This window comes from Peromyscus californicus, unplaced genomic scaffold (assembly GCF_007827085.1).
Source record: "Peromyscus californicus insignis strain IS unplaced genomic scaffold, ASM782708v3 Scaffold_1__1_contigs__length_55948999, whole genome shotgun sequence".
In the NCBI taxonomy this organism is placed as follows: Eukaryota; Metazoa; Chordata; class Mammalia; order Rodentia; family Cricetidae; genus Peromyscus; species Peromyscus californicus.
In genome coordinates this window covers 7,639,546-7,657,805 of record NW_026294492.1, presented here as the reverse complement: position 1 = coordinate 7,657,805, position 18,260 = coordinate 7,639,546, and the positions used below count along the sequence as shown (strand labels likewise).

General features: G+C 50.2%; 1 protein-coding gene across 1 annotated transcript; it reads left to right on the top strand.

The window, feature by feature from the left end:
• The first annotated feature begins 1,086 nt into the window (after positions 1–1,086).
• Positions 1,087–17,525, top strand: E2f6 (E2F transcription factor 6). Its single transcript, XM_052745852.1, has 7 exons — positions 1,087–1,287; positions 6,746–6,800; positions 9,387–9,603; positions 10,952–11,108; positions 12,788–12,901; positions 15,345–15,492; positions 16,159–17,525. The coding sequence occupies exons 1-7, from the start codon at positions 1,180–1,182 to the stop codon at positions 16,176–16,178; spliced, it is 819 nt and encodes a 272-aa protein (XP_052601812.1). The 5' UTR covers positions 1,087–1,179; the 3' UTR covers positions 16,179–17,525.
• Positions 17,526–18,260: the final 735 nt, after the last annotated feature.

The following is an 18,260-nucleotide window of genomic DNA, read 5'->3' as shown; positions in this document are numbered from 1 at the left end:
GTAAAGTATCCATTAAGTCGTTTGATCTCCACAGCAAATTTATACGGTAGGAACTCCTCACTTTACAAATTCAGAAACTAAGGCACAGAAAGGTTTTAGCAACTCACTTAAGACCTTATGATTTGAAAACATACCTTATAGCTCCAGGTAATTTTTTTTAAGCTTAGTTTGTATTACGTATAGGTGTTTTGCCTGCATGTATCTCTGTATACCACGTGCGTGCCTGGTGCCTGTGGAGACTAGGGGAGGGCATTAGATTCCCCCGGGCCTGGAGTTAACAGATGGTTGTGAGCCACCATGTGGGTGATGGAAATTGAACTAGGGTCCTCTGGAAGGGCAGCCAGGGCTCTTAAAAACAGAGCCGTCTCTCCAGGCCCCCGGTTGAAATGTTTCCTCGGTCTCCTCCACTGGAATTTGAGATCCAGTCTGTCGTCACATTCAAAACAGTATCTTCCTGAGCCTAGTCCAATACCTGACAGAATAAGAAATCAAAAACTGACTCAGCACATGAAAAGGGGGAGGGGCTTTGTGGTTTTGAGACAACGCCTAACTACAGCGCGCTTCGAATTCAAGCACGCGATCGCTCTGTATCAAGCCTCTATGGCACTGGGCTTAGAAGCATGCGCCTTCCGGTCCCTCCAGGTTGGCTTGTTTATGAGCATGTGCTAAGCATCATTTGATGCGTACTGTGAGCCCCAACAGTCTATCACCCGATGTAATTGGGAATGCGCTGAGAATCTGCAGTCCGCGGGTCGGGGATTCGGGAACGCCCGCTCCGGTCCCCGGGAATCCCTGCTCCGCCTCTTTCTTTTTCCTCTCCATCCCCTCCGAGGATCCATCCTCCGGGATACCGGGCCGCCAGCCGCCGGCGAGGACCCGGGTGCGCGGGAGAGCCCTACGGAAGGCGGTGCGCATGTGCAAGGGCCGGCGCACTGCGCATGCGGGAAGATGGCCGGCCCGGGAGCCTGAGCTCCTCCGCGGTCACCCGGGTTCCCCTCCGCACCGGAGCGCATCGCTGGGCGAGTGGCACGGCGGCGCCCCGTGGGTGGAGCCGCGGCGCCCCGTGGGTGGAGCGGGCGGCCGGGGCGGCGCCGAAGGGGCCGCGGAGCCGGGATCGCGCGCGCCGAGCCGCCCGGGAAGGCGGGGAGGGCGCGTGGGGCGCGAGGGGCGCGGGGCAGCATGAGTCAGCAGCGGCCGGCGCGCAGACTGCCCAGCCTGCTGGTGGACCCGGCGCAGGAGACGGTGCGCCGCCGCTGCCGGGACCCCATCAACGTGGAGAGCCTACTGGTGAGCGCGGGCCAGGACCACCGGGGGTCACTGCTGCGGGGCGCGCGCTTGGCATCGGTCGGGCCTTCCTGCACCCGGACGCTTGGTGCCCCGGGGCTCTCCCTGCAGCTCCCCATCCTCGAGCCGCCCCTCTGCTTTTTGCAGATTTCTCTTGCATTTACTTACTTTGTGGGTGAGCGGGCGGGCGGGCGGGCGCATGGATTCCACGAGGCGCGTGTAGAGATTAGAAGGCAACTTGGGGGAAGTCTCTTTTTTTTTTTTTTTTTCCTTTGCTTTGTGGCTTTTCCACCTTTGTGGTTCGCGGGATGAAACTCCGGGTTGAGTTTGTAAAAGCTTGGTGGCAAGCGCCTTAACCAGCTGAGCGATCCTGCCCGCCCATCTGTGCTGTTTGACAGGGGAAATGAAAGAGCGACCGTTCCCTCCATTCTGGGCTTCCCACCGTTCTCAGGGCCCCCGCTGGATCCGTCCGCCCTTTGTCCGCTTCTCCCGGTCGCTGTTTTCTCTCCAAGGCAAGCAGTGTCCAAGCCGTTCTGGCCAGTCCGGTGCCAGAAAGTTCCTGAGCATTGCCTGACTCCTCACACTCATCTTGAGACTGTTGTTCTTAGAGTTTGTCGGAACAGACTCAGATGTTGTGTGACTGGCCTGTGGCTCGGTCATGAGGAAGCTGGAGGAACCTCAGAATGACCGCAAGTGACAGACAGCCTTTCCCCCCCAGTTGCTTCCCTTCTTTTAAAATAGGGATTTCTGCTCAGTACCCGCTTGATCTTACATCACCACCCAGCACTGTGCTAGGGACTTGGGTCCTAAGCACTCTGTAACATTGTTCTAAGTAAGAGTTCTGTCACTTGTATCTGTTTCACACCTAATCTTGTGTAACAGCTAAACCACTCACTCTAGACCGAGAATTCTCTGTTGTGTTTTCCACAGCCACGGTGGGGCCCCTTGTCTCCTCCTCTTTCCTTTTCAGACATGTGGGTGCCATCCAGGGTTCTCTACACTCTGTTCATGGAGGTGATCACTCACTCACTACTCCTGACTCGGGGCCTGTAACCATTGTGGTTTCTTCAGGATTTGATAGTCAAACTAGAAAAACAGCAACAACAACAAAAAAAACCTACTTTTTTTTTTTTGTTGTTGTTGTTGTTTTTGTTTTTCGAGGGTTTCTCTGTGAAACAGTCCTGGCTGCCCTGGATCTCACTCTGTAGACCAGGCTGGCCTGAACTCAAAGAGATCCGCCTGCCTCTGCCTTCCGAGTGCTGGGATTAAAGATGTGCACCACCACTGCCTGGCTCCACTTAACTTTTCATACTGCATCAGAGGATAATGCCCTCTGAAGTCTTAGATAGTCTTATCCAATCTGGTAATTTCAGTTGGCTCAACGTAACTCCCAAATCCATACAACTTTCCCAGAGCTTTCCAACTGTATGTTCGATGTCCCTACTTAGATCTAAAACTTAAGGGGAAAAAATATATGTCTGTGTGGGTGTCACATGTGTACTGGTGCCCACAGAGGCCAGAAGAGGGTGTTAGATCACCTGGAGCTGAAGTTAACTAGTGGTTCTGAGCCAGCATGTGGATGAGGGGAACTGAACTCAGCCAAGAGCAGCAAGCGCTTTTAACTGCTCGGCCCTCTCTCCAACCGCAGATTTCAAGTCTCTTACATCTGAAGCCAGATCCATGGTCCCCCTTGCCTAGGAAAGCCTTCTCTTTCTCACATCCCACCTCAGTGGAGCCATACCTACCTACCCGGGTGCCCAAGCCAGCACTCCGCAGGCATCACTGTTGACTTTTAAGTTTTCCAGAATTGCCCCTCCCCCTCCAGTCTCTGGAATAATTAACATCAGTTAGCTGCCTCTCCTGCCATCAGCCTCTGTGGGGCACTACCATGCCTTCCTGACCGGTTTCCTGCCGCTGTTACTGCCTCTCACTGTGGATGGATGTGTACTTCACCTGTAGCTGATGACCTCTGGAAAGCGTGTTTCTAATCTTCATTCGGCCACAGAAATTAGTTGTGATTCCCTAGAGCTCCCAGGTCAGGATAGAAACCACTGAACATCATCTGGATCCAGGTTTTTCTTTTAAATTATTTTTCCTTGGTTCCAGACTCTGTCCTGGGCCTCGTTTTCTCAAGCTGATACCGGTGCATACATTTCCATCTTGCCGTGGAGATGTCTGAAATCCAGATTCATGGTTAACTTGTCTGTAGACTAATGACTTTAGCCCTTCCTTAGCCTCAGGTCATCCTCTGTGCGCCCGAGAGCATTCTGTGCTCACTGCTCCGTCCTCTGCAGGGCTTGTGTATTTGTCTGTTTCATGCTATCATGAAGATCTGGCCGTGCACAACAAGATTAAGCAAGGAGTTAATAAAGTGGGGACTCTGTATTCTCTTGCCCGTAAAATAGCGATTTAACATGTCAGTGGTTTTTTTAATTGACTTTAAAAAATGCTAAAATTTAATAAGTGGTGTGCAGAGAGGTTACTTGTTTTGCTGGGTGTTTGTTGCCAGGATAAGTGGCTTAAACCTGGTTTGGGCTTTGGAGCAGGGAGAAAATAGCCCTGGGTGGAGGTCAAGTTGGTTTTGCATATTAGAAGGTAAGGAAGATGGGTGGCATGAATTCAGTTACTGTAGAGAAATCAGTGTTCTCTGAGCTCCTGAAGGAGTGCTGCTCCCACGCAGGGAGCTGGTTCAGAGAAACCTCTGCATAGAGAGAATTAACCATTTTGGAGACAGTGCCCGGGACATTAGTCTCTACAAAGTCTCCTTTCATTTTTCTCTCCCGTCTCTAAAGCTTCTAGCCTGGCGTGGCAGCCCTGCTCTGTAACGCCAAGCCTTGGGAGGCAGGGGCAGAAGGGTAGTGAGTTAAAGATCTGCCTGGGCTGCACAGCAAGTTCCAGGCCAACCTGGGCTGTCTCCATCCTTACCCCAACCCCCCAAGCTGAGAAGATTCCAAAGGCACTTAGAGCCGTAGAAATCTGGGGTAATGCTCCCCAGTGTGTTCCCAGATGGAGACACAGAGGTTTCTAACTGGGAATGGAGCAGCAGGGGAGGAGTTTGGAACATGTCACATGTGTAACTCACTCATCAAGGCCACTGCTGAGTGTTCTCTGGAAGTCCTGAGATCTCTAGTAGTGTCCACTTAGTGGGGGGGGGGGGGGCTTCTGCCCTCTGTCCATCTGACAACAAGATGGGTTAATGTCTCCACAGAGTGTTAGCCAGGTCTGGTGAGCCCACTTATGCGGTCCTAGCATTCAGGAGGCTGAAGCAGGAGGATGGCATGTTCAAAAACAGCCTGAGTTAGGTAGGGAGTTCTAGAATTAGCCAGGACATCATAGCAAGAAGCTGTTTCAGAAGAAGGAGGGATTTCATATACAGGGAAGGAAATGAACGATGGGGTGGGAATCTTTCCTGTCAGTGGGGGCAGTGTGTAATGTACCTGAATTTATAGCAGAGTACAGGACAGGGGGAAGACATCTTTTCTTAATGTCTCACTGGCATGCTGTCGCTGTACAAGCCTGTGAAAGTAGAATTGCTGTCCCTCTAAAGCAAATGGGCAGCTGATAGGGAGGCAGTCTGTGCAGAGCTTGACCCTGCTGCTCTAGGTTAAGAAAGGAAGCATCTGCCTCAGGCAGCTCTAAGTGCGTAGTAACACTTCTGAATACTTGTTGACGCGCTTTCCACCTTGGTGTGAGGAGGCTGGGCTTGTTACTCAGAACCTTGCTGTGAGGCTGCAGTGGGTGGTTCAGTTGGTAGACTGTTTATTTAGTGCGCATAGAATCCTGGTTCAATCCCCAGGACCAAATGAATAAACGGTCACTGGGTTACATATCTGTGATCCCAGCACTCGAGAGATGGAGGCAGGAGGATCACAAATTCTAAGCCCATCCTTAGGGACGGGTTGAGTTTTGAGGCTATCCTGGGCTATATGAGACCCTTTCTCAAAAAGCCTGGCAAGCCAGCAAGATAGTACAATAGGTTATGGCGCTTGCTGCCACGCCGGACTGCCCGAATTCAAAGCCGAGAACCGAATGGTGGAAGGAGAGAGCCGACTGCACAAAGTTGACCTCCGCACGTGCACCATGACACATCCAAACACAATAGACATCAATGTAGGAAGAAGAAAACAACCTTGTTTCAGTCGCCAGCCCTGTGTTTGGAGAAGGATAAAAATAGCAGTGACAGTTGGTCACACTTGTCTGTGGTCAACTCTCACAGGACAGCTTTGGAGCTGAGTTGCCATTGCTAGCAGTGTTGAAAGCTAGACCCTGCCCACGGGAGAAGCGTCCAACTTCGGGGTCGCACACCCAGCAAGGCCACGTGCTCATTTCCATCCTAGACTCTCCTACACTGGTTTTGTGGCAGGATGTCATCTCAAGTTAAACCTGCTACCAGATGTCGTCATCTTGTCAGAGGTGACAAGAATCATCTGCAGAGGCCCCCTGGTGTGAGCTGCTTCTCTGTCGCCCGCCTGGGCTCTGGCTCCCCCACCCCAGGCCTTTTAGCTAGCCTGCGGTCCCTTTTGCGACACATTTCTAGACCATGAGCGAGATTATGTCGCGTGGTCTTGTTCAGAAGTCTTTGGTGGGTCTCCGCTGGTTAAAACAAGACCTCAGCATGGTCCTGATGCGTTTGGTCATCTTCCCAGCTGCAGAACTGGACCATTCCCACCTGGCCATAGCGTGTACGTAGGGTGCAAAAACAAGTCCTACGTGTATTGCAAGCCGCCACTGAAGTTTAGGCAGACTCAGTAGCCTCCGAGTACCCAGCAGTAAGATAAGGGCTGCCACCAGCCGCCTGGTTGTTTCAGGGGTTAACAGTATCCATAGCATGGACTGCTCCCCATTACTTTTCTTTTAGACTTTTGATTGTTCATTAATGGGAATGCTTGGCGACTGAGAGTGGAGCCGCTTAAATAGCTAAGGGTGAGCCTTCACTGGTATACCGCAGATTCCACGTCTCCGAGCCTTCCATGTCCTAACCGCCATCCTTTACCATCTCCTGCCCAGCGCCTGCTGCAGTCAGTGTAAGAGTGTCTGTAAGGAACTGTTTCCCACTTAAGTACCCCATCTTCTACCAGCCTTCCTTTATTCACGCAGAAGTAAGCGCAGCCTGAGAGGCCTGAGTCTGGGCAGGTCCTTAGGGTGGTCACGGACCAGGTGCAGTTTGTAACGACTCCTTTTTCTCACCCTCATTAATTCAGGTGGAAAAAAAGCCTTTAAAAAAACTATCATGGCCTAGCGTGGTTATCCATGCCTTTAATCCCAGTACTCAAGAGGCAGAGGCAGGTGGATCTGGATATCACAACCAGCCTGGTCTACAAAGCAAGATCCAGGACAGCTAAGGCTGTTCAGAGAAACCCTGGGGGGGGGGGGGTGGGGTAGATGTATCATAGAACAAAAGTACTTCATTTGCATTGCTGTTTATAAAATGCTGAGTTTATTTTTGTTTTCTTTTTTCCAGCCATCAAAAATAAGGATTAATCTAGAAGAAAACGTACAGTATGTGTCCATGAGAAGTAAGTTGATTCCTAAGTAGGTTTGGGCTTTATAGTTTTGAGTGTCACACGGATAACGTGGTTAGTGTTTTTGTTTGCCTTTGTTTTGTTTTTCGAGACAAGGTTTCTCTGTGTAGCTCTGGCTGTCCTGGATCTCGCTCCGTAGACCAGACTGGCCTCAAACTCACAGAGATCCGCCTGGCTCTGCCTCCCGAGTGCTGGCATTAAAGGCGTGCGCCACCGCCGCCCGGCAGCATGGTTGGTTTTGAGTGTACACGAGGTCATAGAACAGAAGCTTTAAAAGGGTACCTCGGTGGCTGGCATTGAGGTAGATGGGAGGAAGGATGGCTTCTCCCCATCACAGTGCGGTGGCAGTTCATGTCACCATAGCCTCCCCTCCACGTGGTTTCTCGTGGCCCCTTCACTCTCGATGGCTTCACTCTGTCGTAGGTTCATGTTGAGGGTATCAGAGGATCTTTGTGACCGATGGCCCCTTCATTGATTTCCTCTTGCTTCGGTCCTTGTCACGGGCACTCTTTTCATTTACAGATGCCCAGATGTATATCCTACAAACCATCTTTTGTTTCCCTCAGCATCCGCCACCATCTCCCCGGTGGCTGGGCAGGAAGTGGGGTCAGCTTGACCTTTGAGGTATTTCTTTCAACTGTCCTGCACCAGCCGATCATGACATCTGTGCATGAGTGACCAAGCTTCCGATCACAGCTGTGGATTGTCATCCATCAGGAAGGAGTAGGCTGAGGGCCAGAAAGGCTCAACAGCTGCTTAAAGTCAGTGTCTGGAGCCCATGTCTCCATCCCATCCGTGTAGAATGCTGCCTCTGACTGCCAGCTCTGGCTCTCCCGAGCCCAGTCTGGGCTCCGCTGCCTCTTTCCCTCTAGCCTGGACCCCAGTGTGCACCCAGTTCTCAGGTGCTGCTTTGTCCCTCTTTGGAGTGGGGAGCACTGAGCTTCATCTCTCTGTGCTGCCCCCAGCATCCTCCCTTGGGAGCATCCCCCCCTGTGGGAGCATCCCCCCATGTGGGAGCATTCCCCCCTGTGAGAGCATTCCCCGCTGTGGGAGCATTCCCCTCTGTGGGAACCTCCCCAGTTCTCCACTCCAGTAAAGATGGCCCTTCATGTTCTCAAGAGACTTTGACTATCACTCAACATACCACTGTTTATAGCGGGGCTCCTTATCAGGCCCACGCAGTTCTCTTGGCTAGGGAGCTGTCCCCGCAGCAGCCCTTGTTAGAGATGTTCCGTCAGATTTATTCTTTATGAAATGGCTGACGTCCTCGGAATGTGCTTAATCTACGCTAATAAGACTAACACGTACCCAATAAACGTCCAGCCAGTCAGTGAGTATAAAAAGAGAGTAGTGGAGACTGGCTTGTTTTGTAAGCATCGTTCGATATCATGTTCCCAAGTGCTTGGATAACTCAGCAGATTCTCCATGCAGTTAAATGTGCAGCCATTAGGAATAATGAAGTACACCCCTTTAATCCCAACACTTGGGAGGCTGAGGCAGATCTCTGAGTTCCAGGCCAGCCTGGTCTACAGAGCAAGTTTCAGGACAGCCAGGGCTACACCGAGAAACCCTGTCTTAAAAAAAACAAAAAAAAAAAGAATAATGAATGACGTACATTTATTCATATATCATGATCGCTGTTTTAAAAGAGCATGTTGCAAAATGATTTCTTCCTACTTTCGCTTTTTAAAACTATGTGTATGAGTACCTGGAGAGATGGCTCAGTAGTTCAGAGAGTCTGTTGCTCTTCCAGGGGACCCCAGCACCTACATAGTGGCTCACAGCCACTGCAGCTCCATCCCTTTTTCGGACCTCAATGAGCACTAGACACACACATGGTGTACACATAGTGCACACATATGCAGACAAAACACTCATAAGTAGATATTTTTAAAATTAGGAAAAGAAAAAAAACCCTATACGTATGAGCTGAGGATGTTGCTCAGTGGTCAGATGCTTGCATGGCATCTGTGAAGCCAGGCTCATGCCTCGGCGTACCCCAAAGAAGAGTGAATAAAGGGCTGGAGAGATGGCTCAGAGGTTAAGAGCACTGGCTGTTCTTCCAGAGGTCCTGAGTTCAATTCCCAGCAACCACATGGTGGCTCACAACCATCTGTAATGAGATCTGGTGCCCTCTTATGGCATGCAGTCATAAATGTAGGCAGAACACTATAAATATATTTAAAATATATATATTTAAAAAAAGAGTGAATAAAAACTATATATTGACACACAACTGTGTGTTGGCAGATTATATGTATGAAATGAAAGCATTTAGTTCTGAAGTCATTTCTAATTCTTTTCCTGAGAAGTTACATGGAGTGGTTACAAAAATTTAAGAGATAGACTTGTAAAAGTGATTAGTCGAAACTCCTACCAGTCTTTATTAAAACCTGATGCCTTTGCTTAGACCAGCTGAGGCCGATTCACTTTGCATCCACTTGGAGAAATGTTTCCATAGAAACTGGCAGGGCTTTCTGCTGCTGCCGCTGCCCGCCTGCTCCGATCCTGAGGGACTAAGCGGCCGTCCGAGAGGGCTGAGACACGTCGGCTCACGCGGTGCTGTGCTCTCGTTTGCAGAGGCTTTGAAAGTGAAGAGGCCCCGTTTTGATGTGTCCCTGGTGTACCTGACTCGCAAGTTCATGGATCTTGTCAGATCTGCCCCCGGGGGCATCCTTGATTTAAACAAGGTGGCCACAAAGCTGGGAGTCCGAAAGCGGCGCGTGTATGACATCACCAACGTCCTGGATGGCATCGAACTGGTGGAAAAGAAGTCCAAGAACCACATTCGGTGGATGTGAGTTTCTGTCCGTCTTTCCTTCCCCTTCTCCTTAACCTCTGTCCAGCCGCAGTGGCCTTTGGGGTAGAAAATGGGGTTTTGATGGTTCTCCTTAGGCAAAGATTGATTCCTTAAGCTTGTCTTGTTGTCTCGACGTGTACCTAAATGTGTGTGACTGCTCAGGTCTAAATGGGAACATTAGGTGTAGATCCTTCCGACAGTGTGGAGAAGTTAAACGGAATAAGGTGGTTAATTAATTAAATTTCCCTGTAAGATCATAAGAGTGAAATGTCCGATAAAAGGGGGGATTTTTAGAATGTGTTTCCTTAGCGTGAATAACAGAAGACAGGATTCCCACGGGGCAGTGTAGTACACAAGCAGAAGCCCAGCCCCTCTTGGCTTCGATTGGGTCTTACTGGAGAGGAGCAGGCGTTAGCGTTCTCAGCAGGAATATTGTATGACTGTGGCGCTGGTGAGCCGGCACACTGCCCTGGGTGTTGTGGTGCTGGTGAGCTGGCACACTGCCCTGGGTGTTGTGGTGCTGGTGAGCTGGCACACTGCCCTGGGTGTTGTGGTGCTCGTGAGCCGGCACACTGCCCTAGGTGTTGTGGTGCTGGTGAGCCGGCACACTGCCCTGGGTGTTGTGGTGCTGGTGAGCCGGCACACTGCCCTGGGTGTTGTGGCAGCAGTTGCCAAAGAGTTGACATGATCGGGAAGGATCTCATGGGAAGAAAGCCTGAAGCTAAGACACAGACAGAGCCGCGTGTGCACAGAAAAACTCTGTATGCTTAGGAAAAAGAACTCCAGCCTTGGAGTACTTTGGAGGTGCAGTAGGCAGGTGTAAAACCCAAAGATCATCAGAGAACTGAACGAACGGTCGAGGAGCGGGCTTCTTGAAGGAAACTGGTTTAGGACAAAAGACGGGCAACTCGGGGCTGGAGACATGGCTCAGAGGTTAAGAGCACCACTTGCTCTTCCAAAGGTCCTGAGTTCAATTCCCAGCAACCATATGGTGGCTCACAACCATCTGTAATGAGATCTGGTGCCCTCTTCTGGCCTGCAGGGATATGTGCACTGTGTACATAATAAATAAATAATTAAAAAAAAAAATACGGGCAACTCTGATGAGACCGTTTTTTTCCTGTACGGTACCGTGTCAGTCATTCTGAACCTTTAATCCCAGCACCCAGGAGGCAGAGTCAGGTGGCCCTCTGTGCTCGAGGCTGTCCCAAGGAAAGAGGGAGGACGGGCGTAACCACATAGATGGCGTTAAGGGAAATGTAGACGCTCTCACCACCTCACCCTCCACAGACAGCCTTGCTCCCCTCCTGGCAGCTGCTGACGGCATGTCTGTTCCCCCCTGCAGAGGATCCGACCTGAGCAACTTCGGGGCCGCGCCCCAGCAGAAGAAGCTGCAGGCGGAGCTCTCGGACCTCTCAGCGATGGAAGACGCCCTGGACGAGTTGATTAAAGACTGCGCTCAGCAGCTGTTGGAGTTGACGGACGACAAAGAGAACGAAAGATATCCTTCCATCCATACCTCTGTCCATCCATACCTCTGTAGAACTTCTGCTTCCAGAGTAGATAACGTATTAGGGAGAGCTTGGGGGTTTAATTTTCATATTGGGGACATAAAATTAGACCCTTTAAGGTTGAAGTGCATAAAAGTGTAGTGCCGTATCCTCGAACACACACAAGCAATCCGTGTTGGCCGTAGCCTCTCTGTGCTCCTGGGTCAAGTCGGCATGACGATGGTTGGCTGTGATACATCCAGTTCGCCGTTGCTTCTTGACATTAAGGAGTGTTGTTGTTTGTTTTGGAGTCTCTGTCCTGGGTGGTAGAACGTTTGTCAGCTCTTGTGAACATCAGGCTCTCCCTAATTTGTGAACCAGCTTATTTCTGAAACAGAACATGCTGCCACTGAAGTCGTGGCTGCACTCGTCACTCTGTGCAGAAGCCTTGTGGGGCAGGGACTGGGGATCCCAGTCCTTGGTGCCTGCCTCTCCTGGGCCCCCAGACCGTCCTGCTGTCTGGGAGTGTCGGTAATTCTGAGCCCCTCCACTCTCCACGGCATCCAAATCCTATTACCACAGGGCAGATCTTGGGAAATCAAAGCCAAGGCTCGCTGTAAGGAAGAGAGCCAGAGCAACTGCACTAGGTGAATGTAAAGGATCTGGCAGCACCAGAGGAGGCGTCGAAAGGCGTTCAGTGACAGAAACGCGCTTAGAGAGAGATCGTGGGTGCAGGGTTGCGCCAAAAGCTCGCTCTGTGGATTCCTTCTATTTTGTAGACTTTTTTTCTCCTGCCTTCTGGAGGGTTCTTAACCAAACCCTGAATGCTTTTTTTTTTTTTCTCAAGTTTCCGTAGTAAGAGCTAGCACTAACCTCTGAACAGTGAGGATTTACACTGGATATAGCATTGGAGAGAGTTGATCATAGTGCTTCCCCATATTTGTGCTTTTGCTTTCCGTGATTTCTGTTGCCCACAATCAGGTATGATCTAAAAAATATTAAGTGGGAGTTCTAGAAGTAATAACTTTCAGTGTGCTGTATGTTATAATTGCACTCCCTTATTATTGATTGATTTCCTACTTGGCTTAATTTATAAATTCAGCCTCACTGTAGAAGTGTATGTGTAGGGAAATATGTGCTATATGTAGGGTTTGGTATTGGTCCATGACTTTGGGCATCTACTGGGGATTTGGAACATCCACCCACCACCCCACCCTACCCCAAGGACAAGGGGGTAATTTCCTTCGTGAGTTTTGTTTGTGTTCAGTATTTGGACTTTATTAGTATTTTTCTCCAGAAATTGCTCCAATCAGTATTTCGTTTTAAATATTATAGAACACCATAAAATCTTAAGAATTCTTTTTAAAATAATAGTTACCATGAAGTTTGGGGTTTTTTTTTCTAACTGCTTCCCTTCATTGTAAGTTTGCACCCCATAAAAGCTAAGCTATTCTAGAACCTGCATTCATGTAAGAGATAGTGATCCAGCCATGTGTGGTGGTGCACGCCTTTATTCCCAGCGCTCGGGAGTCAGAGAAAGGCAGATCTCTGAGTTCAGAGCTAGCCTGGTCTATTTAGCAAGTTCCAGGCCAGCCAGAGCTAAGTAGGGAGGCTTTGCCTCAAAGAAGCAGAGGGGCGGGGTTGGGGGTGGTGATGCGTCCATTCCGTCAGATCCTTGACCAGGTTTCACACTAGCGTACGTGACCTATCAGGACATCCACAGCATCCAAGCCTTCCACGAGCAGATTGTCATCGCAGTGAAGGCGCCAGAAGAAACCAGACTGGACGTCCCGGCTCCCAGAGAAGTAGGTAGCGCCGCGCTGCAGGAAGGATTTGAAGAGGGAGGTGGGCCAGCTGCCAGGTCTGGGACCACTGCAGTCGCTTGTCACCTGGGTTCTTGTCAAGCTGTGTACCTGTTAGCTGAACCGTGAGTCTCAGAGGAGAGCCAGGCACAGAGAAGCAGGTGTGCTTCAGGAACCCACACGGTGACCAGCAGGACCAGGCTAGGGCGGAGTTGACTTGCAAGGGCTCTCAGCCATGCTGCTCCTGTTGGGCTACAAAAGAAACCTCTCTATTTGCCTTGGTCTTCAAGTTCCAAAAGTAAGAGCTGGCACGGCCGGAGATTCAGGGAACTAGCTAGCTACCAACTCACCAAAGACTAAGAATAAGCTTGAACACTGAGTCACAGATGGGGAGCCTCTGTGTAAGGCCAGCCTTCGAATCTGCTGCCAGCTGGTCTAGGAAGGTTTGCGTTGAGAGTAATTGTCACCAGAAGGCCACTTGATGAGGATGGAGTCCAGACCAAAGCTGGTGGCCCTTCTTGGCATTCTGACGGCCGGGTAGCCCCCATGCTGCTCATAGCCAGCCATCATACCGTCATCGTGGTGGTTAGGATTTTTCCCACCACCCTCCTTTCTTTTGTCCCCACAGAACACTGTTCACATGGGACCCTGTTACCTGACAGTGTGTCATCAGTCATGAAGGAACACTCACTTTTCTCCCAGTCGGGTTCATATTGTGACTCGGTGACGTTCCCTGGTCTGATCTGGATTAGACAAGTGTCCACGTCTCATATTCAGGATGAGTTATTCCGCAGATGCTGAAACTCTGTAAATAGCCACTAATCTTGCAGAACAGCTTTTCTGTGGGGCATGGTAATCCATTCTACAGGAATTAGTGGGGTTTGGTCTCCCCTGCTCTGAGCTGCTTGACCGGAATTGCTAAATCACACTGAACCTTTGAGCACACCCAGAGCCTCTCTCTGTGATTGAGGTCCTCCAGGCTGGCTGTTCTCGGCAGTGTCCTGGATCAGTAGAAAGACGTCAGGCTCTCGTGGGGTCGTGCACCTAGCATAGGGCTGGCACAGTGGCCTTCAACTCTCTCTGACTTCCTACTTGTTCTTGTCAATAGTTTTGTTGGAGCAAGGCCATCTGTTAGATATCACCCATCTGCTTTCACACCACCATGGCAGAGTTAAGTGGTTGTGACAGACAGCGGAGTCTGAAAAGTCAGAAATAGGCACCATCTCCTCTGTCCCCTTCTTAAAATTTTTTGAAAACTTCTGTGTGTGGGTATGTGCACCTCAGTGCAAATGCCCCCGGAGACCTTGGCATTGGCTCCCCTGGAGCCAGAGTTACAGGTGGTTGTGATCATCCTGACATGGGTGCTGGCATCCAAACCCTGAACCTGTGCGCCATCTCTTAGTTCTCCAGGAATCCCCTTTACATTTCGTGACCAGCGGACGTGGAGGTCCTTTCTGCTGACTGCCAGTTGGGAGCAACATTGTTTTCCTGGATTATTTAATGATAAAAGGTTCCCATTAAAGCCAGACCTGCTGTGGCGTGCCAGCCACCAAGCACAAAGGTCTCACCTGTCTGGTACCAGGAAGGATATAGAGGGTTAGAGTCTCTCTGAGAAGCGGAATCTCATCCAGAGAGGGATGGGGCTGGAGCAAACAGTGGAGTCTAGACTGGCCTGTCCCTGGGGATATGGAAAGGGTGGACTTGAGGAGAGACAGGCCAGCTCCCATTGTAACTGAAAATGCCCCTTACATTAGCCTCTAAATACAAGCAACCACATCTTCAATTTCTTATGGGAAAACCATTGGAATTTGCTCCTGGGTAAATAAATCTAGTTCTTCTCTGTGTATGACATTTCAAATTACACGAGGCATGTTTTGATTGCATCTTTTCCTCTTACATCTTTTTTTTTTTTTTTTTTTTTTGGTTTTTTGAGACAGGGTTTCTCTGTGTAGCTTTGTGCCTTTCCTGGAACTCACTTGGTAGCCCAGGCTGGCCTCGAACTCACAGAGATCCGCCTGGCTCTGCCTCCCAAGTGCTGGGATTAAAGGCGTGCGCCACCACCGCCCGGCCTCTTACATCTTTTAACTGGGCAGAAGAATAGCCTTTCCGTGACCTCAGTACCCCTGCACTGGTTTGGGAACCCAAACACCTTGTTGTACAATACAGTTGGGTACTCCAGAGTTCCCTCCCGCCAGAGGAAAAGAAGGGGGAGGGGCGTCCAGGGACTCAGCTATCCATCCGATAGCTCCAAGACTGTTGCTGCCTTACGTGATTAAGTAGAGGTCTGAATTGTGGATGGGCCAGTAGTTCAGGATGTCGTGACAGGTGAAAACGTGATTCTCTCAAATGCACGGGAGGAAGGAAACCGCAAGAATTGAAGTTAATTCAGAAGCTGTGATTAGTGGATGCCTGTGTTCACCTCGACGGCTTCTGTGTCCCTTGCTAGGATTCGATCACAGTACATATCAGGAGCACCAAAGGACCCATCGACGTGTATCTGTGTGAAGTGGAACAGAACCACTCGAGTGGTAAAACAGCCGATGGAGTAGGGGCCTCTCCATCTAAAAGCAAACGTCCAGAATGCGCCGAGAAAGGTAAGCATGCCGACTTCGTGATTAGAGAAGCATTGAGGTTCTAACACGTGATCTGTAACTTGAATACATATCTTTAAAGTTTTCATGAAATGTCTATGTTTAATTGTGTATATGTTTGCCTGTGGGTATGTGCACATGAGCACAGGTGCCCTTGGAAGCCAGAGGCATGGGATCCCCTGGAACTTGGCTTACAGGTACTTGTGAGCCAGCAGGTGTGGGTGCTATAAAGGAACCCTGGTCCTGGCTCTTCACTGCTGGGCCATCTCTCCAGCCTCTGGTTAAGATATTTTTGTGCCCGATGTAATGCACTCCCGTGATCCCCGCTGGGAATGCTGAAGCAGCAAGATCCAAATTACAGGTCAGCCTCAGCTACACAGTGAGAGCCTGTCCCAAAACTCTGTGACTAAGAGCATGAGAGTCGATTTGGGGGGGGCGGGGACCAGCTGGTAAACTCTGGCCAGAGAAAGGTGTCTGCTCTCGCTGGCCGGTGCTTTCCAACCACCGGCTGGAGTTGCCGTCCGTTCTGTGAGCCTGAGGAGATCCTTTCGACCACTGGTGAAAGAGTGGGTTCTTGACCAGAGGACTTCATTTCTTTACATTGCTGGATCGTATGCCCAGCTGCTGTTCCAGCCTTCACTCGGAGTTTCTTTGTGTGTCTCGTTTCAGAAGACAAGCCTCCTCAGTGAGGTGAAGAACCATTCACAGTGAGCGGCTGGTGGCAGTACAAAGTGATGAAGGGTTTTGGAGCATCCCGCGTGGATGTGTCATGTACTGGTGTGATCCTCAGCAATAAGTCTTCGTGGAGTGCGCTTGTTCTAGGTTTGTAGCAGCATCGAAGGCCAGCAGTGTCCTTGAGTAGCTTCCTGCGTAGGTCCCTGGATGGTTTCCACGTTCACATTAGCTTTCGATAATTCTTCACTGCCTTTTGTCAGTGAGACGGACCTCTTGCCTCCTGAAATCATGTCATCACAAAGAATACCACGAGAGCAGCCAGCCGGCCAGCTGGTCGTGGACTCGACCCTTCCCCGATGGATGGTGTTTGCTTCTCGGAAGAATTGCCTTACACTGGCTCACACTGGCGGTTAGGTGTTGTGCGCCGGTGAGGTGTACACACACGGCCGAATGTGGCGCCTTTGTACATATCTGTATCATGTCTAGATTGCTTATGAAATATGTCTGGGTGACACTTCTACCCTAGAACAGCCAAAATACTGTATATAGGAAAAATGACAAACAGATCTCTGCTTCAGGATCAATAACTTATTAGAACCCTCCGGACGGGGGTGAGGGGAGTTTTCTAAAGTTTTACATGTATTAGTTTCACAGGTCCACTGTACATCTAGGTTCACTTAAAGTATTTTAATACGGTCCCCAGTGCTGCAATTGGAGTCGGATACTTCTTGATTCTTAAGCTGTCTACAGAGTCACGGTGTCCCAGTAGAATGGAGGTGTGCCTCAAGGCATTGGGGGCCAATGCAGAAATGCCCTCTGGCAACGAATTTGGTCCTGGTGAAACTAAAAGCATTATCACGCTTTTTGCGAGCAGATTTTATAATGTGTTTCTGTGTGCCGCCTCGCTCCTCGGTCAGAGGGCCTTACCTCCCATGCATTGTGCTCCCATGCACTGTGCTCCCATGCCCTGTGTCCCGCCCATGCGCCAGCTCTCATCCCGCCTTCCCTAGCGCCTAGCTCTTTCTACCTCAGTGGGTAAGTCATTTGCCTCTCTCTGTGCCTCAGTTTACTCAGTAATTTACCACTAGACTGTGAGCCCCATGAGAAACCTTTTCATAGCTGTGCCCAGCACCTTGCACCACACCTAGTCCATATCAAGTGCCCAATAAACGTCTCCAAACTAGTGAGTGGGTGAGTGCATCGTGGGGCTGATGGAACCCGGCTGGTTGTACAGGAGTGTGCGGAACATCGTTAGTATGTTAAACCTCTCTTGATTTACAAAAGATTTGAAGCAACTTGAAATAATGACTGTGTATACAAGAAGAAAAGTAGGGATCCAAAATTAAAGTATTAAAAAATAATACTGCCTGGTGCTTTTGACTCACAGTCTCTGCTGCTGTACTTCAAGACTCCCAGAAACGACTGGTAATCAGTATGTCTGGCCTCCAGATGCCCCTTCCTTTTGTAGGTATAAAAGGTCATTTGAAGTTAGCCAAAGAAAGGATTTAGCACAGTGGTTCTCAACCTTCCTAACGCTGCGACCCTTTAAGACAGTTCTTCATGTTGTGGTGACCCCTCAACTATAAAATTATTTTCATTGCTACTTCATAGCTGTACTCGTGCTACTGTGATGAATCGCAAATGTAAATATCTGTGTTTTCCGATGGTCTTAGGCGACACCCCCACCCTCTGTGAAAGGGTTGTTTGGCTCCCGAAGGGGTCGTGACCCACAGGTTGAGAACTGCTGGCTTAGAGGCTACTCCGTTTCCTGAGTTAGTGGAAATGATTCGACAGGACGGGGAAGGCACGAGGAACAGCCAAGCGGGGAACAGTTACACCGTAGACCCGTTGGAAGGAAGGGGAAAGTTCTGGCATCCGTGTGTCGAGGAGGAGCTGAGCTTTGTAGAGGGCAGATGGTTCCCGGTTAAAACCGGGAGAGGGGAGGCGCTCACCTGGTGAGAGCATCACCAGGGAGGAGGGTCCCAGGAGTGGGTGGGTCTGGAGAACACAGACGGGAGAATAATGGGGGGAGGCAAGCTGCGGGTGGTGTCCCGGGTTGGAAGGAAGCGTTAGCGAAGGCGGGCAGGGGTTTCTGA